Below are 24,407 nucleotides of genomic sequence, written 5' to 3'. Positions count from 1 at the left end.
ACCGGATAGTCACCAGGGTGAATGCCTCCGGGAGCGTCCCGAGGACGAAGCAGGACATCCAGAGGCGGTGGCACGATCTAAAGACCCGAGTCAAAGCCATACGAGCCAAGAACTATCTCCGGGCTAATCATACAGGCGGTGGAACCCCTCCGGAGCCCTTACCCTACACCGAGTGGGAGGAGAAGGTGATGACCATCATCCACCCTGAGAGCCTTGATGGACTTCCTGAGGGAGAAGAGGCTGGTAAGTACAAACCAAGCACCACGAGCACTACTACATGGTGTGCCTCACACAACTGTGAAGACACATCTCCCAGAGCCCAACCCATGCATGCAGTCCACATACTCACCAACGTCGAAATCACTCCAACAGGCCCCCATGTCCATAGGGATGGCGGTGGCGGTGGTGGTGGGTGTGAGGGGATGGAACCACAACTCCCAACAGGCCCCCATGTCCATAGGGATGGCGGTGGCGGTGGTGGTGGGTGGTGGTGGGTGTGAGGGGATGGAACTACAACTCCCAACAGGCCCCCATGTCCATAGGGATGGCGGTGGCGGTGGTGGTGGGTGGTGGTGGGTGTGAGGGGATGTAACCACAACTCCCAACAGGCCCCCATGTCCATAGGGATGGCGGTGGTGGTGGGTGTGAGGGGATGTAACCACAACTCCCAACAGGCCCCCATGTCCATAGGGATGGCGGTGGCGGTGGTGGTGGGTGGTGGTGGGTGTGAGGGGATGGAACTACAACTCCCAACAGGCCCCCATGTCCATAGGGATGGCGGTGGCGGTGGTGGTGGGTGGTGGTGGGTGTGAGGGGATGTAACCACAACTCCCAACAGGCCCCCATGTCCATAGGGATGGCGGTGGTGGTGGGTGTGAGGGGATGTAACCACAACTCCCAACAGGCCCCCATGTCCATAGGGATGGCGGTGGCGGTGGTGGTGGGTGGTGGTGGGTGTGAGGGGATGTAACCACAACTCCCAACAGGCCCCCATGTCCATAGGGATGGCGGTGGTGGTGGGTGTGAGGGGATGTAACCACAACTCCCAACAGGCCCCCATGTCCATAGGGATAGCGGTGGCGGTGGTGGTGGGTGGTGGTGGGTGTGAGGGGATGGAACCACAACTCCCAACAGGCCCCCATGTCCATAGGGATGGCGGTGGTGGTGGGTGTGAGGGGATGTAACCACAACTCCCAACAGGCCCCCATGTCCATAGGGATGGCGGTGGCGGTGGTGGTGGGTGGTGGTGGGTGTGAGGGGATGGAACTACAACTCCCAACAGGCCCCCATGTCCATAGGGATGGCGGTGGCGGTGGTGGTGGGTGTGAGGAGATGGAACCACAACTCCCAACAGGCCCCCATGTCCATAGGGATGGCGGTGGCGGTGGTGGTGGGTGGTGGGTGGGGTGAGTACCAGTGCAGACAGAATCGGCCAAAAAAGTGAAAACAACCTGTCAAGTCCACATTACTCATCATCACATTTTGGTTTTGCAGGTCATCCTCATCTGACAGCTGGAAGCAACACCCGCCCTCCAGACTCGCCAATCACAGACGTCTCAGGGGACGATTGGCCAGCCACCTCCGGGGCAGAGGATGATCCCGGCACAAGCAGCCAGCCAGGGCCATCTGGCTCCCAGGTCACCCCTGCACCAACAACTACGGCCTCTGCCATTGTGACAACACCGGCCACTGTGACCTGCACAGCCACCACCAGCACCACCTCCACCACCACCACCACTGCTACCACCACTCCTGCCACCCTGCCCAACCCAACGGCCAACGCCGTGCCAGCGCCATCCCAGCCACGCAGGGAGAGTGTGAGGCAAGGCAGAGATGCAAGGCCAGATCCGGCAGGCAGGAGCATACGTCAAAGAACACGGGAGGATACCAACACACCCAATCCAGTGCAACAGTCATTGGAGGCACTGGGCAGGGTGGAGGTGAGCTACCAACGTGGTCAGGCACAGGCAGACCGGGCCCACCAGGACTTTGTAGATAGCACTGCAATGTTGGGGGCCATTGAGAGGCGGCTTGGCCAACTAGTGGACATCTTCACCAGGACAATCAGGCCACAAACACCGCCACCGCCACCGCCACCGCCACCTGCGGCGGATGTGGTACCCGATGCCCCTGCGCAACCAGCTGACACCGTACCGGCAGTAAGACGGAGGGGCCGACCGAGGCTGGAAGTGGGCGACAGCAGTGTGGAAGCACCTGCCACACGCTCCAAGAGGAACAGAAAATGACTGTCCCAGTACCTGCGCATGCCATTCACCTTGCCAACTATCCGGTCCCACCTGCCACAGGCCTGCTGTACTAGGCAGACACCACCCTATGTGGTGTCCGCACGGACATTTCATCTGCCATAACCTTCAACTCTCACTCCCCCACCCCTTCACTCATTTGTAAATATGCACCTACACCCATGCACATTTTGTAAATAAAAGCCACTTACTCACTCAATCATGTGTTGTCTCCATGTTTATTCACATGAATGCATCAGAAACAGATGTTACTAGGTACAGGTATCCAACTGGTACAGAATCATGGCGCTGCGGGAGTGACCTAGGGAAAATAGAAACCGCAAAGACACGTCAGGAAACAAGATCACACACATCAGAACACACTGCAGTGCAACATTTAACTACCCACACGCATCACAACAGTAATGGATGAGACGACACACATCATGGAGACGTGCATTGGCCACAATTTAGCACACACACACACATGCATGCATCACATAGCAGAACACAGAGATGAAGCACACCACTATGCCACAACACCAGCACACATTCACAGGGCATACCCAAGCAGCACAAGAGGAGCACACTCACAATCAAGGGAAGTAGCGATCAATGATCTGGCGCCTCTGGTCCACACCTTCCTCCTCACCACTATCCTCATCAGTTGACATGGCTGGGTCGGGAGGGCGAGGAACTTGCAGTTCATCAGGGTCCAAGAGCAGTTCAATGTTATAGCGCACAGCCAGGTTGTGAAGCATGCAGCACGCTATCACGATCTTGCATACTTTGCCTGGTGAGTAAGGCAGGGCCCCTCCAGTCTTATCCAGGCACCGAAACCTTGACTTGAGCAGGCCAAATGTCCGTTCTACCACTCGACGTGTCCTACCATGGGCATCATTGTATCTCATTTCTCCTGGTGTAGTGGGATTGCGTAAGGGACTGAGCAGCCAAGGCCTGTTTGGGTAAGCCGAGTCGCCTGTGTTGGTGGAAGAGAGAGAGAGAGAAACATCACAACCTGCATTGTGGGGCACACCATGCCACATAGATATCACTCCTGTCACCACAGCATACTCACCAACAAGCCACGCTTGTGCTGGACGAAGATTAGCCATCAGTTGGGGGACCATGCTGCTCCGCATGATGTGGGCGTCATGTGCAGAGCCAGGGAATCTTGCACACACATGTGAGATGATGTTGTCGGCCTGGCACACCACCTGCACGTTCAGGGAATGGAAGTGTTTCCGATTCCTATACACCTGCTCACGTGCCCGTGGTGCAATGATCGCGATATGCGTGCCATCAATGGAACCCACAACGTGTGGTATACGACCCAGGGCATAGAAGCCAGCTTTGACCGCTGGCAAGTCCGCCGCCTGAGGGAAATGTATATAGTCATGCTTGTACAGCATCATGGCTGTCAGTACATCCCGGAGTACCGTGCTGAACATGGCCTGTGACATTCCCCCGGCATCTCCAACTGTGTACTGGAATGTGCCTGTTGCGAAGAAATGGAGTGCCGCCATCACCTTTTGCGTGGGTGTCATGGAACCTGGATAGGTTCTTCGCGGCTGCAGATGAGGAGACAATAGGGTCACAAGTTGCAACAATCGACGGCGATCCAGCCTGAATTTCCGGATCACCTCCTCGTCCACCATATCCTCCAGCACAGTGTATGGGCGAAGGACATTTGGAGCCCTCCTGTGTGGGAGTAGATGGAATGGAAGTCAATTAACATACAACGCACATGTGTGCACCTCAATCACATGTCAACGCCCTCTACCAACATGTAGTATCCAGTGTATGCTTGTCATATGTGTGACTCCTCTGATTGTCAGGACAACATGGACCGACGTAGCTACAATGTGCATCCACTAGCAACATGATGTTTAGCAACATGTGCAATGCACAGTGTCTCACCTCAACATCACTGCCAACCAGACATGTGACATGACCCACATGTGTAGGCCCAACATCACATGCACACATGCAAGTACATGCACACATACTAAATTAAACACCCCCCCACCCCCCCATATCATGATGCCCCAATGGCAACACCAGGAATGGTGGGCATACGGACATCACATGCATGGGGACACAATAGGCAACACACATGTACAGTACACAACAGAACCCCCACCATAGTCATCATCTGACACATACCACTCACTCACAACTGATTCACAGGTGCCCATTCATACGGGATCTACTGTGTACATGTGAGGTACGACTGAATTGTGTAGGGTACTACCCGATGTGGACATGCACACGTGATGGACACTTGTGGCTCACCGATGGCCATGGTATGGACACACATGGGATGGAGCATGACATGTGTAGCCACGCAATCACGCACACAACCGTGAGCAGGCAGCTGCAGACAATGGTACAAGGTGCATCATCGGCTAAGATGCTAACATTGATCACGCCATGGCGGTGCACTGCATCCGCTGTTTACGTCTGGGCATACGCGGGCCGCCTTCGACATTCACACTGTCTGCACGTGCACAGACCGTCACGCCCACACACCGGCAAGTGCATGTGTAAGGTTCCAGGACGGATGGTCGATTTGCAACAATGTTGTATCACTGGCGCCTCCATGGCGGTGCACGTACACAGCGGGGGAGGTGCAGGCCTATACACCCTGTAGATGTACTCAATGGACATGCCAGTTCATGACCCCCCTTACAGTCACCTTGCATCATCCACCGTACACCGGCCGGAGCGGCCGGCCCATGAACAACCGCCGTGCCAGGCCCTGCCCAGGACCGCCGTGCCGGCCATGGCAACAACCGCCATTGCACGGACCGCCAGGGAACGGCGGTAGTGGAAGGGCCGTGCAATGGCGGTTGTTGCCATGGCCGGCACGGCGGTCCTGGGCAGGGCCTGGCACGGCGGTAGTGGAAGGGCCGTGCAATGGCGGTTGTTGCCATGGCCGGCACGGCGGTCCTGGGCAGGGCCTGGCACGGCGGTAGTGGAAGGGCCGTGCAATGGCGGTTGTTGCCATGGCCGGCACGGCGGTCCTGGGCAGGGCCTGGCACGGCGGTAGTGGAAGGGCCGTGCAATGGCGGTTGTTGCCATGGCCGGCACGGCGGTCCTGGGCAGGGCCTGGCACGGCGGTTGTTCATGGGCCGGCCGCTCCGGCCGGTGTACGGTGGATGATGCAAGGTGACTGTAAGGGGGGTCATGAACTGGCATGTCCATTGAGTACATCTACAGGGTGTATAGGCCTGCACCTCCCCCGCTGTGTACGTGCACCGCCATGGAGGCGCCAGTGATACAACATTGTTGCAACTGAAGCTTCCTTCCGTGAGGCTTGCACGTGCGGTTGCCGATGTGTGCCCGTGACGGTCCCTGCACATGCAGCCAATGGGAAGAGGGACGCTGGCCGCATACGGCCAATCGCAAGTAGAGGAAGCTGTGCACCGCAACAACAGGGCCAGTCATTGGGCCATTTCACGATCACGCTTCCAGGGCTGACCAATTGCTGGCGACGTATGCCACTGACACGTGCTGAGGGCCCTATATATGTGTGTTGGCCAAAATGAAACTTTCTACCCTGGGGACCATTGCTGCCTGTGACCATCACCTCGACCTGCTGCTGCTGCTGAGCTGACCACCGACTGCTGCCTGTGACCATCACCTCGACCTGCTGCTGCTGCTGAGCTGACCACCGACTGCTGCCTGTGACCATCACCTCGACCTGCTGCTGCTGCTGAGCTGACCACCGACTGCTGCCTGTGACCATCACCTCGACCTGCTGCTGCTGCTGAGCTGACCACCGACTGCTGCCTGTGACCATCACCTCGACCTGCTGCTGCTGCTGAGCTGACCACCGACTGCTGCCTGTGACCATCACCTCGACCTGCTGCTGCTGCTGAGCTGACCACCGACTGCTGCTCTAGTGCCATACTCCGTGATCTTGCCATGTCGTCAGGCAAAGAGATCCGGTCTCGACCCTTCACCGCCGCGGAGCTTGATGTCCTCGTGGACGGTGTACTCCGCAACTATGGACGCCTCTACGGCGCACCGGGACGGGTGGTAAGTGCAGTGTGGGACATGTTGGTGTGCATGAGGGGGCCAAATGATCAGGCCTATTTCTATCTTAGCTGTGTAGTGTGGGCTAGACATATGTTCCTGATTGTGCATGGCTGCTGACAGTAACGTCTTGCCCCTATGTGTGTGACAGGCCACCTGTCCACTGACTTACACCCTTTTGTCTCCCATCATGGTAGGTCAAGCTGCACCTTCGCAAGGACCTGTGGAGGAGCATAGCAAGGGAAGTACGGGCATTGGGGGTGTGCAACAGACGACATACACACTGCCACAAACGCTGGGACGACATTTCCAGGCTGAGCAAGAATGTAGCGGAAGTAACACTGGGCCTGATTCCAAGGACGCCCCGTCTGGCCCGACGCTCCATGACCCCTCTCATGCAACGTATCATTGCAGTGACGCATCCTGAACTGGCCGAACGTCTGAGTGCCGATCGACAGCAAACTAGCGGTGAGCATACTGTCTGTGTAGGAAACCTGTGAGTGCTATGCATGTATTGGTGCACAGACACACTATTGAGTTCCGTGTTGCGTATGTATGCCTGTGATGCCTTTTTGGTCCCATTGGGCGGTACTCATTTGACATCCAGGTCCGCCATGTTGACACGCCACTTGCTTAGTAGTTGAGTGTAAAAGCACATCCCCTAGTGGTCCATGGCCCCATGGCAGAAAATGTGAGGATGACTGGTAGGGGTGGGCCATGTGCAGGATGAGGGCTCCTAAACCTTTGTCTGCTATGTGATTTGGCTATCCTGTTCCTTCTGTACGTGAGTGTGCCCATGACTCACACATCTTTTCTGTGCATTTCAGCTTTGACAGAGGACACTCAGCCACAGACGGTGGAGAGTAGCCGAGGAAATGAGTCCGGCTCAGACTTCGCACACACGCAGACTGACACGGAGGAGGCCAGCGCCGGAGAGGGGGACAGGACCGTCCCTGAGGACTCGCATGTGGAGACGCCATCGTCCTCCTCGTCGGACACTCTGGGTGAGCCTGCACTGTTGTCACAGACTGGGAGTGGGCACTCACCACCTTCTGTCGTAAGACAGCACACAGGGCCCACACTTCCGCCAACTGCACCATGTACTGTTCGTGGCCGGAGGAGTAGGGGGAGCAGAGTGGCGTTCGGTGCAGGCACCGCTGCCCCTGCCACGGTGAGCCAAAATGCACTGTGTGCTGAGGCCGTTGATCTGCTCAGACAGCTGTGTGTGGGGCAGACCAATATGACAAATGCTTTCCAGGACCATGATAGGAAGTTGGGGCAGGTGGTGGCATTCATGGAAGGGATGCATGGCGATCTTGCAGGTCTACACAGGACAGTGCAGTCATTGGCAAGCAGTGTGTCGTCTGCAATAGTACAGTCGAACGAACAGGGTGCTACTTGTGTTTCACCATCTACACCGCTGGATGTCTCAGGGGGTAGTGATTATTCTGAGCAGGACTCAAATACAGCTTATTGCACTAGAAGCAGCGTCAGACAGCACGTCAGGGCACGCAGGGCACAGACCCCATCCCCTAGATCAGCTAAATCTGTTCACGTAGACGACGTCAGATGCACTGGAGTACACACACAGGATCCACAAGTGTTGTTGGGGGACATGCCTTCCGGAGCTACACAGCCATTCAACACGAAAGGTACTCCCAAGGCAAGGGATAGTCACATGTCCATGGACTGTTCCTTGGACAAGGCCAGTCAGAAGACAAAGGCACCTACTAAGAGCAGGGAGACTCCCAAGAGCAGGCCCACAGCAGAGGTAAGGGACACTCCCAAGGACAGTGAGAAGACTAAGGAACCTACTAAGAGCAGGGAGACTCCCAAGAGCAGGCCCACAGCAGAGGTAAGGGACACTCCCAAGGACAGTGAGAAGACTAAGGCACCTACTAAGAGCAGGGAGACTCCCAAGAGCAGGCCCACAGCAGAGGTAAGGGACTCTCCCAAGGACAGTGAGAAGACTAAGGCACCTACTAAGAGCAGGGAGACTCCCAAGAGCAGGCCCACAGCAGAGGTAAGGGACTCTCCCAAGGACAGTGAGAAGACTAAGGCACCTACTAAGAGCAGGGAGACTCCCAAGAGCAGGCCCACAGCAGAGGTAAGGGACTCTCCCAAGGACAGTGAGAAGACTAAGGCACCTACTAAGAGCAGGGAGACTCCCAAGAGCAGGCCCACAGCAGAGGTAAGGGACTCTCCCAAGGACAGGGACACACACAGACAGCAGGTGTCTGCTGGAGACAGGTGCACCACAGACGACAAGTCTGCTGGCAGGAACAGGGCGGCGAGCAGGGCACAGGCTACATCCAGAGACAACACTCCACCTAAGGATAAGGCACATCCTACGGACAAGGCATCTGGCATGGACAATGGCGCTATCAAGGACAGGCATACTTCACCCCTGGCTGCAATGAGGCTGATGTTTTCTACTAAACGTATCACTGATGTCTCCGCGGCGGAGTCCCCCCATACCTCCACTCCCATCCAGGCCAGTCAGAAGCAGAGGAGGGTGTCCCCTGTTGTTGCATCCCCCATTACACATCATTCCGAGTCCAGGCGGCAGGCACAGAGCAAACGACAAGCAGGCTCCAGCACGTCCCCCGAAACCAGATCCCCCGCAGCAGTTGCTCCACCTATGCTGGGTGGTGATTCTTTGGAGTCCCCACCACTTGGCAGTCCTGTCCTGTCCAGGGTGCACTCACACCACCCTAAGAAACGCAGACACACACCATTGACACCTGCCAACCCCGATTTGGCTCTAGGTGAGCTATCCCCAGCTCCCAGGCCCACCCTGCCTCCTGGCCCATACAGCCCTGTGGCTCATCATTTCAGTTGTCCCAGTGGCGCTGGTGCAGTTGACTCTCGTGTATCAGATGGTGGCACAGTGTCAGTTGTGCCCTCTCCTGTTGCAGATCCTGGCAGGGTATGTGGGTCTATGGCTCACGTGTCAGTTAGGAGATCTGTGGCTGTGTTGCACACTCCTGTTTCTGGTGCTGGCAGTCTGTCTGGGTCAGTGGCTCACGTGTCAGTGACTACATCTGTGGCTGTGTCTCACACTCCTGTTGCTGGTGCTGCCAGTGTGTCTGGGTCCGTGGCCCATGTGTGTGTCACTCGGGCTGTGGCTGTGTCTCACACTCCTGTTGCTGGTGCTGCCAGTGTGTCTGGGTCCGTGGCCCATGTGTGTGTCACTCGGGCTGTGTCTGTGTCTCACACTCCTGTTGCTGGTGCTGCCAGTGTGTCCGAGGCAGGTAGTTCACGCAGTCCCCCTGATTCTGTGATGTGAGGTGCTGTACACTTCACTCAAATGTTAGTTCACATGGTGTGTCCATTGAGAACTGCGTGGCACTCTTGTGGTCCCTGTGACGGTTTGGTAGGGACACGTAGTTGTGCTGCCTCTGATGTACCTGTTCTGTACTGCACATTGCCCTGTTGATGCTCTGATACTGCATTCTGCCCTCTCGTTTACTGCCTCTGATGTACCTGTTCTGTACTGCACATTGCCCTGTTGATGCTCTGATACTGCATTCTGCCCTCTCGTTTACTGCCTCTGATGTACCTGTTCTGTACTGCACATTGCCCTGTTGATGCTCTGATACTGCATTCTGCCCCTCTCATGTGCTGCCAATGATGGACCTGTTCTGTGCAATGGACTGTTGATGCACTTAGCCCCTCTCATGTGCTGCCTGTGATGGACATGTTCTGTGCAATGGACTGTTGATGCACTTAGCCCCTCTCATGTGCTGCCTGTGATGGACCTGTTCTGTGCAATGGACTGTTGATGCACTTAGCCCCTCTCATGTGCTGCCTCTGGACCTGTTCTGTGCAATGGACTGTTGATGCACTTAGCCCCTCTCATGTGCTGCCTGTGATGGACCTGTTCTGTGCAATGGACTGTTGATGCACTTAGCCCCTCTCATGTGCTGCCTGTGATGGACCTGTTCTGTGCAATGGACTGTTGATGCACTTAGCCCCTCTCATGTGCTGCCAATGATGTACCTGCTCTGTACAGCACAATGCCCTGTTGATGCTCTGATACTGCATTCTGCCCTCTCGTTGACTGCCTCTGATGTAGCTGCTCTGTACTGCACAATGCCCTGTTGATGCTCTGATACTGCATTCTGCCCTCTCGTTGACTGCCTCTGATGTAGCTGCTCTGTACTGCACAATGCCCTGTTGATGCTCTGATACTGCATTCTGCCCTCTCGTTGACTGCCAATGATGTACCTGCTCTGTACTGCACAATGCCCTGTTGATGCTCTGATACTGTATTCTGCCCTCTCGTTGACTGCCTCTGATGTAGCTGCTCTGTACTGCACAATGCCCTGTTGATGCTCTGATACTGCATTCTGCCCTCTCGTTGACTGCCTCTGATGTAGCTGCTCTGTACTGCACAATGCCCTGTTGATGCTCTGATACTGCATTCTGCCCTCTCGTTGACTGCCAATGATGTACCTGCTCTGTACTGCACAATGCCCTGTTGATGCTCTGATACTGCATTCTGCCCTCTCGTTGACTGCCAATGATGTACCTGCTCTGTACTGCACAATGCCCTGTTGATGCTCTGATACTGCATTCTGCCCTCTCGTTGACTGCCAATGATGTAGCTGCTGTGGTGCCCACTTTGCCCATGCTCACGCATACACTGTGATTTTACCCCTATTTTGTACAATAAAGGTTGTCTATCAGGTCTCGTGGTCTGTCGTTGTCATTCCTGCTTGCGTACTACTAATGTGTATTTGTATATGCTTCTCATCAGTGGTTTCGGTAACATGACACTCCCCCTCCCTACGTCACGTCCCTTACTGGTATTCCCCTGCAGACAGCCAATGGTTTGTGCCTTACCTGCGTCGTCGTCCGTGGTGGGCCATGACTAGGACGTGGTGGATCGCGAAGAGCATCGGGAAAGCGTGTAGCGCTGGGTCCATGGTGTTGGTCAGCTTGCGGTGGGTATCTCTGCTATGTCACCTGTCTTCGCAGTGGGGATTCCGCCGTGTTCAGACAGGTTGTTTTTCCGCTGCGGTTTTATGTGTATTTTCCGCCATCTTGATTTGGAGGACGGTCTTCGACGTCAGTCCGTACGGCGTGGCCTCCGGATGTGTTCCGTCCGCCACGCTCTCGTGTGTAGTTCGGCGGCGGAGCGTGCTTTCCCGTCGCGGACGGGAATTTGACACGTTTTCCTATCCTGATATGGCGGACGGAGTATCCGCGGCAGGCGGACACGGAAAAGGCTTTTTCCGCCTACTACAGGGCCGCGGTGGCTCTTCCGTCCGCCATCCTAATGAGCCCCTAAGTGTGCTAACGCTGTACTTTGGACGTGTTTACCTATATTTCTTAACCTTAACAAGAATATGGCCATAACTACACAGAGGCCTTTTTCAGCAATTAGAATATGCATTTACCAACATACCTGCGTATTACCTATAGCAGGATGAATGTATAAGAACGTCCCCAATATTGTAGGGCTAATACCAGTAGTGTGAAATATTAAGCACAAAGAGAAATCAATTCCAATTACAGAACAATGAACCACTTAGGCATTTGGGGTTCCCTGACAATATTGGAAATTCGTGCCTTTGTCTTCCCTATAGCCATTAAACCCCTATTGGCTCTCTCCCTTGAAGTCACACCTACTGGGTACTGTTGACACCTGTACTCCTTGACCTGTAGGTGAGTATCTAAGGAACCCCAGTGGGTTTACTAAGTAGACACCTTGAAGAAACTGCTGCTATCATGTTTTAATTTAATTTTAGTTTCTTTCATTTTAATTTTCATTCATTTCAATTTTAAATATGATAGAGGTGACATGTGGTATATGTGAATGAAGTTGATACTTAATGGTCACTGCTCACAGAATGTCACAGCAACAGAGTCACTTCTCTTCACACAACCACAGTGTGTTCACGGTCAAGAATGGGAAACTGTTGTCCTTGTATTTTGGTAACTCTTCCTTTTGTCTCCTCTAGGCAAGAGCGGTTATAACCAGGTAGTACAACAGTAACAATGATGTTTATAGGTTGACACTTTATTAGGTCTTTCCTTGTGATAGATGTACAATTATATAAGGTCCTGAAGAATCGCAGCATAATTGCAGAAGCGAGAAACATGTTGACCTCACAGAACGCTTTGTAGTCCTGGATCGTGATACAGAACCTAATCTCTGGCGATCATAGGCTACCCACTGGTTTTACTTATAGTATGGGAACCACCAGAATAAATTGATCTCCGGTATCCCTTGCTATATTTTAACACACCCACCTACACTATTCACTTCTTACCTGGCCCCTCACTTGCACTTCACCCACAGGCTGTTGGAAAAAAGATCTCCGATAAAGAGCCCCTCCTAGGGGTGAGCCCGGTGGACATTGCACCGCCTGTCCAACGAGGAGCAACGGCCGATGATGAAGCATGACACTTGCAAGAGTGTGTGAGGCCATTCATTCCAACTAATGGGATGCCCAGGGTAGCCCTCCACTGAGCACTACCCTCTTATCAACCTCCTTCCTTCCTTGACCGTATTACTCTTCACCAAGGAACAACTGAGTACATCACAAACATCCCAAAAATACAATGTTGTTATAGAGAGCCCTTTTTCACTAATCTTCAAAAGCAGAACCTTGCAGAGAGCTGAGGATATCCCTGACTGTGTCTTTGATTATTTATCACTGTTGTTCACTTTAACATGAACGTATACTATTCTTATCTAGAAATAGAGCACTCTGCAGTAAACTATTTAGATTTAATAAACGTTTCGTAACTTAATTGTACCCACATTTCTTCAGGAATCCAAATTATTAAAAGTAACATCTTTGCAAAATATAACCCCAGAATGGAAAGGTCTTTGCCCATTTATTATTTCAAAAAAAGTCCACTGGTGATCTATCTCCTTTAGTTTCTTCACAATGTTAATATTTCCTTCCAAAGATATCACTGTTAATGGACCATACATTTTAAGGATGACTAGAATTGTATTAGGATAGCATTCAAAGGTCACCTGTCACTCAAAGATGCAACTGGTACCCTCTAGGCCTGGGTGAAATATAAAAAACACTGACGTTCTTTGCATAAGTTTGGGAAATATGTGTTACATTTATGATGTAAAAAGCCACAAAATATTGTCACATTGCATAATTAGGGTACAAATTGATAGCCCACAAGAACTTGAACAACCAGAAGGCAGGCACCTGTTGTTCACAGTACTTCATTCTATTTTTTCAGCATAAAATGCATCTTCATGTCCAAAATGCATGCGAGGAGGCATTTCACCCTAAACTAAGGTGCTAAAAGCCAGATTTGTATTTTACATAATTATGTGAAAATGCGTGAAGACAAATTATTCACATTTCGCACATTCCTTGTACTCAATTAACTGTTCTTCTGTAACCTCTGGTGGTTTTATAAACTATCGTATTTTACATCAATATAGATTCCAATCTTTTTTCATATATCCTTATCTGAAAAAGGAAGCATATCCCAATGATATAGCTTCTGAATGTATCCCATGTTTAAGTTGTATCAACAAATGTATTTGGCAAGAATAGAGGCACTGATGCACCATATAACATATATATATAAAAATACATAATACATAGTTAGCGGAATAGAGGTTAATTCCTCAAATTTAGTGGAACTACAAAGTAAAAATTGAAGTTAGAATATTTAATAAAACACGACAAAGAGATCTTTATTCACCTAGAAATACACTCTCTACACCTAAAAGCTTAAGGGAGATTTGGTGCGGCAGGACCTTGAGTCCTCCAACATTCATAGATTGAAGTCTGATATAGTTAATGAATTGATTTGTAGACATTACAGCCAATTTCAATGCACTCCAAGTCTTTTGGCAATTGATGAGTAAATCCACTTGTTTCAACCATCCATCTATCAAAGTAAAACCCAGCCTAAAGGAGAGAAAGTGACGCTCAAGAAACCTCCATTAAGAGTTTTTAAATGATCTTCTGTAAAGCATTGCTACACAGGAAGGTACAATTGAGTTTCTGCAGCTTGGTCGTTGTTGCAAATGAGCTGCAGCATAGTGGGCCCGATTCACAGAACTAACCTAAGACAAAATCTTAAACTTACTACCATTTTGGTATTCACAGAAGGCACTTACTTACTCATTGTGAGCAACTTACTCATTTTGAGTAACTTACTCATTTTGAGTAACTTACTCATTTTGGTATTCACAAAAGGCACTTACTCATTGATGAATAAGTGCCTTCTGTGAATACTAACATAACAAAGTAAGGGCCTTCTGTGAATACTAAAATGGTAGTAAGTTTAGGATTTTGTCTTAGGTTAATTCTGTGAATCGGGCTCAGTATGCTTAAATCAAGAAAAGCACACGTGACTGGGCACAGAGAGCAATCTGTGGTGTAAAACTATTGGCAGAGAGCTCCACAAGCTGCAGCTGCACCAACAGGGAACAAACCTGGCGAATTAAGTGCATGAAGAGCGCAAACTCAATCATGTAAGGAGCCTATTGGAGTCTAAATAGCGTTTTTCCATTTTTCTTGTATACAGTGATAAAATAGGTCAGGTGAATTTGTAGGTTCACTTCCCTTTGCACAGGGAGGGCGTAGTCCACTGGAAGTGCAAGGATATGTGGGACATGGGAGGGTGTTCAATACAAAAGTGGGAACCACCTGTGGACAATGTTTAACGGGGTCCAGTGTACCTGTCCAGTCAACTAAATTGTAAAAGAGTACAAAGTTCCCCCGGGGAAAAGAACAACTAAGAGGTATGTGTGTGTATGGGAGTAGAGAAGAAGCAGGGAACAGGGTGTTCCCTTGTTGGAACTAGAAGACCTCACACACCCAGAAAACTAGGTGTCATGCTTCATCATTGGAGATACAACCTCATTGGGTCAATCAGGGGGCAGACCAAATGGTCCTGCTCTAGCGGGGAGACCTAAAAGAAATGTGTAGAAGTAAGCCGGGTGCATTGACAGTGGCATCATCTCAACAACAATAGGACACCACAGTACTCCGTAGAACACACATACACAGAACATTAAAAAGGAATGTATCAAGAGATACATTTAAATGGGCAACTAAAAGTAGTTTGTCCATGACCAAAACAATGTGGTGTAAAAAGAACATTGATCAAAATGAATGAAGAGGCTATCACAAGGTAACGAATGATGGGGCTAGTTCTTACCCTAGGAGTATCACTAGTGGGCCCCGCAGTCTGTTCCTGTGGGGCTGCTCGTTAAGGTAAGGTACCTGTAAGAAAGAGACATATACATGCACACAGATAGTGTACTCGGTATCAGTATAAAGTTTGGGAAGGGGGGTAGAGAGCATAAGAGGCCATGGTGTCAAAAAGGCCAGTAGTGAGGCTGTTAGAGGCGAACAAGCCTCTTGGTTATATGGCCAGGAACGGCTCGTTGTTGTGCCCGCCTCCACCTCCAAGGCAGTGCCGAGTGTAGTCATGCCTCAGAGAAATCCCACCTGGATGGCGTGCATAGAGACCCCCATCATACCGATAGGTGGACAATCAGGATGTTGAAGAACGTAACGTCATCACCCACATTCCATAATGAGGCCATGGCTGTTCGAATTCATAGTTCTCCATGCAAACCCCCTCAGTCCGACCCATGGCAATCAAGGGGAGCCATAACACACACAGACCATCAAATTCAGATTTAGTATCCATGAGGGCATGGGGTAACCCTCGAGGCCGGTGGTTAAGGTGTCAACAATGAGACTCGTAAGAGAGCCGCAACCCAACAATGGCATTCTCGAGCATACAACGGACGCACCGCTGACCTGTAGCGCGAGCAGCCTGGGTACGAAAACCTACCCCCACGCAAGGCGCCCCGTCGGTAGCGCGGAACAGCTGGTGCCGGTGTATCGGAACAACCGGGATTAAATAGGATGTCCCGCACTTCCGCGTATAGAACCCCGCTAGTGGGCGTGGTCCTCGGCACTCCTGTCTGCGCACGCGCGGGCCCGCCGGACGCGTGTCATGGGAGGCTGTCGATGTTAAAGGTTAAAAAATGCGGCGGCCAATCTTAACAAGGGGTGGTAGATAAGGAAAGAGTACCCACCCCGAAGTGCATAGGAATATTGCCCTCAAATAATGTCGAGCTGATCATGGTGTAACCCCAGTGGCCCTTTTCTAATAATTACAGGTTAAATGGTAGAAGATGTTATCGATTACGAAAAATAAGCGTATCGTGGAAGGATACCGGTATTATTAGTTGACTATGCGTGGTAGCCAGTATGGAAAGGGGGTAGTCTAGACAGACATAACAGTACCCATCCTGGAGAGCATAAGGACACTGCACCCAAACTGTGTCGAGAGTATCAGTGCATGAACCCCGTGTTCCTTGGCAGTAATTAAAAGGGAGATGGGAGCTGGTGTCATCGTTAAAAATCAAAGGTTGTAATCCAGGTAAGGGTTGGATCGCCATGGCAATTTGCTAGTCATATATAATAGTGAATGGTGGGCCTTGTTCAGATCGAGGGAAAACAGGGCAAGTTTATGACATGTATGCCAGTGAATGATAGTTTCAGAAACACAAGGGGGTTCATCTAGCAAGTGCTGCCCACGGGACGGAATCATTCAAACCCAGTGTGTCCAACTGAAGGCGATGTATCCATCGCTGTTCAATTCTGAACAGGGCTTGTTGTGTTATAGATGGGTGAGACTCAAGTACTAGCCACTTAATATTGTCAGCTTGATGGCCATGTTGGGCATAATGTTCATAGAGTCTTGTATGGGTTTTTGAGCAACGAATGTTGCTCTTATGTTTCATGATTCTTAGTTTGACTTGCCTCATAGTCATGCCAATGTAGTTTTTTCCACAAGGGCAGGTCAGTAAGTAGATACATCTGGAACTGTTACAGTTTGTATGTTTATTCATATGCCAGGTAAAGTTGTCTGATAATTTAATATCTTTGCATTGTACTGTCTGTTGGCATACAACACAGCTCCCGCAAGGATAGTGACCCACTACCGGTGAAGCCTCCACAGGGTACTCTGGCCAGTGGTAGTTTGTTTCTTGGGGCGTGTGTGAATGAGAGCATCTTTAAGATTGGCCGTGCGTTTGAAGGCAAAGCGGGGGCGCGGGATGTCAAGGCCCCCTGTGTTCAGTAACCCCCAGTGTTTATTCACAGTTTTTTTTCAAGAATGCTGAATTCTTTGTAAAGCAAGTGACACAGGTGATCACGTCATCAGGTTCTTTGTGACGTGTCTCCAATAAGGCCTCTCTGGGGTTATTGAGGGCTCTTTTGCGTGAGTTGTGAATCAGTCTTGTGGGATACCCTCTATCCTGTAATTTGTGTTGGAGCAGGGCAGACTCTTTTTTGTAAGTGGCAGTGCAGTTTCTGCGAATCCTCAGGAACTGACCAAAGGGTAAGTTTTCCCGTAAGGCTCTGGGATGGTGGCTTTCAAAGAGGAGTAGACTATTCCTGTCTGTCTCTTTGCGATACAGGGAAGTGCTCAGTCCTTCTTGGTCCAGGCAAATAGTTAAATCCAAGAATGGTATCGTGGTATCAGAGATTGTGCCTGTAAATCTGAGGAATGGGTTTTGATGGTTGATCCACATACAGAAGGCGTCGCAACTCTCCCGGTCCCCTCGCCATAGAACCAGTATATCATTGATATACCTGCGCCAGAGTGTAATATTCTGGATGGAGGGGTTCTGTGCTGAGTGGATAAATTTGCCTTCGAAGGTTGCCATGTAGATGCAGGCTAGGCTAGGAGCAAAAGTCGAACCCATTGAAGTCCCCTGGATCTGGTGGAATAGTTGGGACCCATATTGGAAGAAGTTCTCAGTTAATGTTATAGTTGCACAGGCCATAATAAAGGAAATGGGTGTGGGTGAGTACCAATCTTCCATCCGGAGAGAGGTCTCAACTGCTTCCAAGGTGGCCTGCTGGGGAATGTTCGTGTAGAGCGCCTCCACATCCAACGTTAGGAGGCGGTCGACGCTCTCTCTCCCCTCGATGGACTCAATGAGGCGGAGCACATCCCTGGTGTCTTGGAGAAAGGATGGTATCTTTTTTACAACAGGTTGCAGGAACACATCACAAAATTTGGACAGGGGCTCTAGTAGTGAGCCGATGCCGGAGACGATTGGTCTCCCTGGTACAGGGGTGGTACCCTTATGAATTTTTGGTAGGGTATAAAAATAAGGAATAACAGGGTCCTTAGTAAGTAGAAAGTCAGCCTCATTTTTAGAGATCCATTCATTGGTCTCTCCTTCCATAACCAGGCTGGTGATAGTGGTAGTAAGTCTAGGGGTGGGATCAGAGGCCAGTGGTCTATAATGGCTTGTATTTGCAAGTTGACGTTTGCATTCAATATCGTAGTCTATGGTATTTTGGATTACAGTGGCTCCCCCTTTATCAGCCTGTTTGATGACAATGGAGGTATCGGTCCCTAGAGTCTGAACAGCTTGTCTTTCGGCATTGGTGAGGTTTTTAAAGCTATTTGAACTGGGTTTGGTCTCCAAGGCCTTGAGGACTGCCCTCTCAAAGACCAGTATTTCGGGTGGAACCATGCCATCAGTTGGGGTAAATGTGGACGGTTTTCGCAATCCAGTATCTATTGCATCATTCTCCGATCTTTCACCGAAGAAGGAACGTAAGCGTATTTTTCTGAAGAGTTGCTTAACCTCACACATTTCGTTAAAGCTGTCTGGGATAGGGGTAGGGACAAAGCCCAAACCCTTTTCAAGGACCTCGGTCTCAGTAGGGGTAAGGGGTCTCGTGGAGAGATTGACTATCAAACTCTCCTCCCTCTGGTTGTGCTCCTTGTTTCCACTGACGTTGATGCGGTTGGTTGGTCTTGGAATTGTACCCCTTTCTGATTTCCCCGCTTTCGCCCTCTTCCTCTGCCCCAACCTCTGTCGTGAAAAGGAGGGTTCATGGGAAAGAACTGTGGTGGTGGTCCCTGGGGATAGAAAGGGTATTGCCAAGGTGGTATCATTTGTGGTGGTCCCTGGAATATTTGACCCTGATTGAAACCTTGGTTCCACTTAGACCGGTGCTGATTGCGTTTGTTGTTAGAGGGGTACCCTCCACTGGAATCGCTGCTGGATGAGCCCCTGTGGTTACCAAAATCTGAACTCTCATCAGAAGAGTAGCCATTTTCCTTATTAGTGTATCCCTCCTTGAGATAAGGGTATATCTTCTCCTTATCGAACTTGGCCACATCTTTTTGGAGTTTGGTCATTTTCTGTTTAAGTAAGAATTCTTGATTTTCGGAAATCTCCTGGTTGATTTCCACCAGTTTGGTAGTAAAGGGGGTCTTAGTTAAAGTACCTCTGATGGCTGTCTCTATGGCTATTGACTAATAGTGCATCTGGCAATCTTTTGGCTGTTTTAACGATTAGAAACAGTAAGTCCTTCGTGCACTTCCATGATACCTGACACCAATCTCCCTTGAACTGGCTATCTTCAAGAAAGAGTCTTGGTATGATGTTAACCAGAAGCCCCTGTGGGGCTATGTTGGCCCTTAAATAGTCCGTCATCATGATACCATGGACCGTGATCCTGAGCCATTCTTTCTTCATTATAGTCAAGGTGGCCCAATCATCATTGGTAGAGTTTGAGGCAGTGGCACCTCCAGTCCCAATGGGTGGGGGTGCCGATCTTAATGCTTCTGCTATAGCCTCCTCATCGAAGCTCAGGCCTGGGGACGTCTTCCATACTGGGAAGATCGCTCCTGGCTAGTATACAGTCACTCCTGAGCTAAAAAGGTAGAAAAATTATTATAGGGGAGCCCTAGAAGGACCAAGGTATCCGATGGTCCTGACAGTGAATTGTCACTGCAGGTAGCCTAGAAGGTTCCGTGGGACAAACCCGCGCTCGAAATTCAATACACAAGTGGGAACATGGGAGGGTGTTGACAAACAACAATTGTTGCATTTACAATTTGGATAGTATATGCATATTTAGGAAGCGCCCCACTTTCCAATATAAGTACAAATTGCAATAACTCAGTTCACTTCAATAGTCTTTATTCTGCCATAACAATGGCCATAAAAACACAAAAGTAAAGTACATTATATATCATTTAGTTTTTCAGATTCATATATTATTAAAGAGTTTTACACATTAGATTAAATCAGATTTAAAACACCATTAAATAAGATATTTGCCCAATTATATAAACTTTAATAAAAATTAAATACATTGTATATTTGGCACTCCTAGTGATTAGTGCTCATTAAAACTCTTAGCATTCTAATCAGTGCTAAAATAGGTATACTTATAAAGCATACAGCCTCCTCAGTGTTAAAATGAATAAAATGTAGTTGAGGACAGAGTAACAACCCCTGTCACGTGGAACTGCACCGTGCACGAATGCTGAATCAGTTGGGATCACTGCCACTGGCAGTATTGCGCATCAGTTACCGTCTGAGTTTTCGTCTTGCATACGTCACCTGCCTTCTGCCCTGGTTCCACTGTCGATCATGCACATTCAAGTGGCCTACGGAGGTATGCCTATCAAACACAACAGTAGCTAAACTGGATTATGACTTGTGTGTGCGCCCTGTTGGCCAACAAAAAGGAGTGAACTGGGATACCTGTGGAAGGGTTGCCTTGATCTTTGGCGTATGTGCTGGCAGTTGGGCATGGGAGATTGCACTACTCCTCGTGTGCAGTGACCACCTCGAGGCGCACCCATATTGGGCTGTGTTGCGGATTGGTGAAACGGTGTGGACGGAGCACAGCTACCCGGTTAATGGATTGCTCCCCTTGTGTTCCTTGAACTCAACAATGACGTACTCTTAGAACAGATTGCCCATGAAGCTGCACTTGCATTCATGGACGAGTAGCTATGTTCCTGCAGCCACTACTGATTGTCACCCACAGCACAGGTCCCAACACCTTGTTGCATCTTGGAGGAATGGTCAAATATCCCATCAAAACAGTGGACATGTCTGCCTTCGCCTGAACTCAGAATGCATGTGCATGGACCTACGCGTGTGTACACACACCTGTGCAAGGTGATGCAGTCCCATGTGCGGAGCTGCATAGCGTTGTTTGGCAACGTTCCCAATTCGGACATGCTGCTGGAGGGAGAGTACACACATGGCAATGTAGTATGAAATGTTACCTTTTAGGACCCTTTCACCTGCTCACTGTCAGCAGAGCAAACAGTCGGCGCAGTCTGGGGGACAGCACTATGCAGATCTCATGAGCTGTGAGTCGGCGCCCCTGACAAGGGGCAATGAGCAGACGCCAAACATCACATGACTCGTCCAGCAAGGTAAGGAGGGCTGAGCGCGTTGCCATCCGTAATGGTTTGTGTTCAATTTTGCCTCCCCATTTCTTGCACCTCAACATGTTCCTATGCTGCCTGTTAGTGTCTGAAGCATTGTTCTGCATGTTGTGCCCATTGCCTTGCCCATACAGACATGCACATGCTAAAAATTCTACGCAACTTCACTAGTGTTCAACTGTGATGAGTGCTGATTAGTATGACAAATCATGTTCCTCAATGAGCATTGTCTGTACACAGGGAGGGACTTACTGGTGCCTGTACAATGGGGGTGGGTCTCTATTGACAGCTCCACCTCTGTGAGCCAGACTTTGTGGTTAGGATAGTTGCTGTCAGACCTGTGCACTTACATGTTTTCAGCAATGAAAGTATGGTGTCCAAATTCTTGCCATGTAGATCAATGTTATCCATCAAATAAGACTGTGTCCACAGATGTGTGGAGGTGTCAGAGTGTGACCTACTCCTTTACGGATGTGGTCCACACTTAATGTTGTCTGGTACACCATGTCATGTATTTTGACTGCAGCCATGCTATTGGTCATGCAGTGTCACTTGCATTTTCAGTGTGTGCATGGGTAGGTTGTGTCATTGGTGATATAGAGGGGGACCCATTTGTGCACATTGTGGACAGGGGCCTACTTGGTGTTTCTATGTGGGCTGCAGTGTGCCAAAGGTATCCTGACATGTTCCACAATCATTATGCGTGTGCAATGTGCTACACATTATTGTGCCAATGTGCCCATCTCCCTCCGTCCCCCCAGTCCATGGTCGTTACTCACCCTTTTATTGTTGGGTCAGGTCATACCGAGCTCTGTCCAGACCCCCAACTCCTGCCACCGTCTCCACACTGCTGACTGTGGCCACCATTCCATCCATCTCATCCAGCTCCTCCTGTGGCTCAGGACTCCCACCTCCAGTCGCCTTTGCTGCCTTCCTGTTGCCTGCGAGTTTCGGTTTGGTTTTGCTTTAGACATCATGCAAGCACCTCTTGACCTCACCCATTGACCTCCTTGACACTCCAACTGCATTCATGTTGTTGACGATGGACTGCCATATTTCTGTTTTTGTTGCCAATGACGCAGTGGAGGTGACGAACAGTTGTTGGTAGTGTTATTTCACCTCAGTAATGATGATCCGGTCTTCCTGTGGACTGAACCCCGACTTCCTCTTCTCCTTGCCCTTCCCCGAACACTGGGTTCCTGCCTGGTCCTCCGTGGTGTTTTTGGGGTTTGGGTTGTCCTCTGCACTCATTCCGGGTGCATCCATGGTACTACGCTGTTTGTTTTGTTTTTGGTGTGTTTTTTTGTGTGACTTTTATAGTGCATTTTTTCGCATAATGCATGGGAATTGCAGGCCTGTCGCTGGTTGTCGTGGATTTTTGTAGCGCGATTTGGGGCATCGCAACTTTTTTCACATTCTTGTTTCACATTGTTTCGGCACAGCATTCATTTTTAGGTGGTCATTTGGCACGTTATCCTGCTACTATAGCATGGTGCTGCCGGGTTGGGAATACAACGTTAACACAGTGTTATTTTGTCATGATAGACTGCGATGTGAAGATTTGTGTTAAGATGATTTTGCAATGATTATCACACGTTCTTGAGAATATGACCCGTAGAATGTTTTGAATGTCTAGGCATTATGTGCCGAATAGATACATCTACATTATTTGCATTCTGGGAATTGTAGTACTTTTAGTCACATTATTAAACAGGAGTAGTGTAGTCACAAATAAAAGATAAGAAAATGTTTTGCACATGTAAAGCAGTAATACTTGTTAGGTATGTATTAGGATGTGTTTGTCAATGTTTTTGTAACCTATATGACTGGTTTGGGTATACGTAGATGGTGAGATATGGTTTTTTCTGGTTGTGAATAGTTATATGTACAATGATACTCTGGAGTTATCTCAATCAATCAATCAATCTATCAATCAAACACATTCATAGAGCGCGCTACTCACCCGCTAGGGTCTCAAGGCGCTGGGAGGAGAAGGGGGGGGGCTGCTATTGCTCGAAGAGCCAGTCTTGAGTTGCTTCCTGAAGGAGAGATGGTCCAGGGTCAGCCGTAGGTGGGTGGGGAGGGAGTTCCAAGTCTTGGCCGCCAGGTAGGAGAAAGATCTTCCTCCGGTGGTGGTTCTGCGAATCCGTGGGACGGTGGCAAGGGCGAGGCTGGCGGATCGGAGCTGGCGGATGGGTGTGGAGAATGTGAGGCGGTTGTTGAGGTATTTGGTGCCCATGTCGTGGAGAGCCTTGTGAGCGTGGGTGAGGAGTCTGAACGTGATCCTCTTGCTGACAGGGAGCCAGTGCAGGTCTTTCAGATGGGCAGAGATGTGGCTGTGACGGGGGATGACCAGGATGAGTCGTACAGAAGCGTTCGGTATGCGCTGGAGTCTTTTCTGTAGTTTGGCTGTGGTTCCAGCGTAGAGGGTGTTCCCGTAGTCCAGTCGGCTGGTGACGAGGGCCTGGGTGACCGTCTTTCTGGTTTCGGTGGGGATCCACTGGAAGATCTTTCGTAGCATGCGCAGGGTGTTGAAACAAGAGGATGAGACGGAGTTGACTTGTTTGGTCATCGTGAGGGAGGAGTCCAGGATGAAGCCCAGGTTGCGTGCGTGGTCCGTGGGCTTGGGGGTGGTGCCCAGTGAGGGGGGCCACCAGGAGTTGTCCCAGGCGGAGGGGGATGGTCCGAGGATGAGGACTTCCGTCTTGTCTGAGTTCAGTTTCAGACGGCTGAGCTTCATCCATTCCGCGATGTCTTTCAATCCTTCCTGGAGGCTGGCTCTGGCAGTGGCGTGGTCGTTGGTGAGGAAGAGGATCAGCTGGGTGTCGTCAGCGTAGGAGATGATGTTTAGGTTGTGTTGGCGTGCGATGGCTGCGAGGG

The 24,407-nt window shown here is 50.3% G+C and overlaps 1 protein-coding gene and 1 long non-coding RNA gene across 2 annotated transcripts in view; one reads left to right on the top strand and one right to left on the bottom strand.

Moving 5' to 3' along the window:
- The window catches only part of LOC144772171 (uncharacterized), a 245,950-nt gene that overhangs the window by 175,906 nt on the left and 45,637 nt on the right, over positions 1–24,407 (bottom strand). The gene's annotated exons all lie outside the window — the stretch shown is intronic.
- LOC144773260 (uncharacterized) lies at positions 6,060–13,000 on the top strand. Its single transcript, XM_078658158.1, has 3 exons — positions 6,060–6,752; positions 7,112–8,055; positions 12,995–13,000. The coding sequence occupies exons 1-3, from the start codon at positions 6,668–6,670 to the stop codon at positions 12,998–13,000; spliced, it is 1,035 nt and encodes a 344-aa protein (XP_078514284.1). The 5' UTR covers positions 6,060–6,667.

Source organism: Lissotriton helveticus, chromosome 8 (genome assembly GCF_964261635.1).
Source record: "Lissotriton helveticus chromosome 8, aLisHel1.1, whole genome shotgun sequence".
Lineage (NCBI taxonomy): Eukaryota > Metazoa > Chordata > Amphibia > Caudata > Salamandridae > Lissotriton > Lissotriton helveticus.
Note: the sequence above shows the minus strand (reverse complement) of the source record. Positions and strands in the feature narration are given on the sequence as shown.

Excerpts from the sequence above, each read along its gene's own strand:
- LOC144773260 (XM_078658158.1), top strand. The coding sequence starts at position 6,668 with ATGACCCCTCTCATGCAACGTATCATTGCAGTGACGCATCCTGAACTG. Across the intron at positions 6,753-7,111 it reads CGATCGACAGCAAACTAGCG|CTTTGACAGAGGACACTCAG; the intron begins GTGAGCATACTG and ends TGTGCATTTCAG.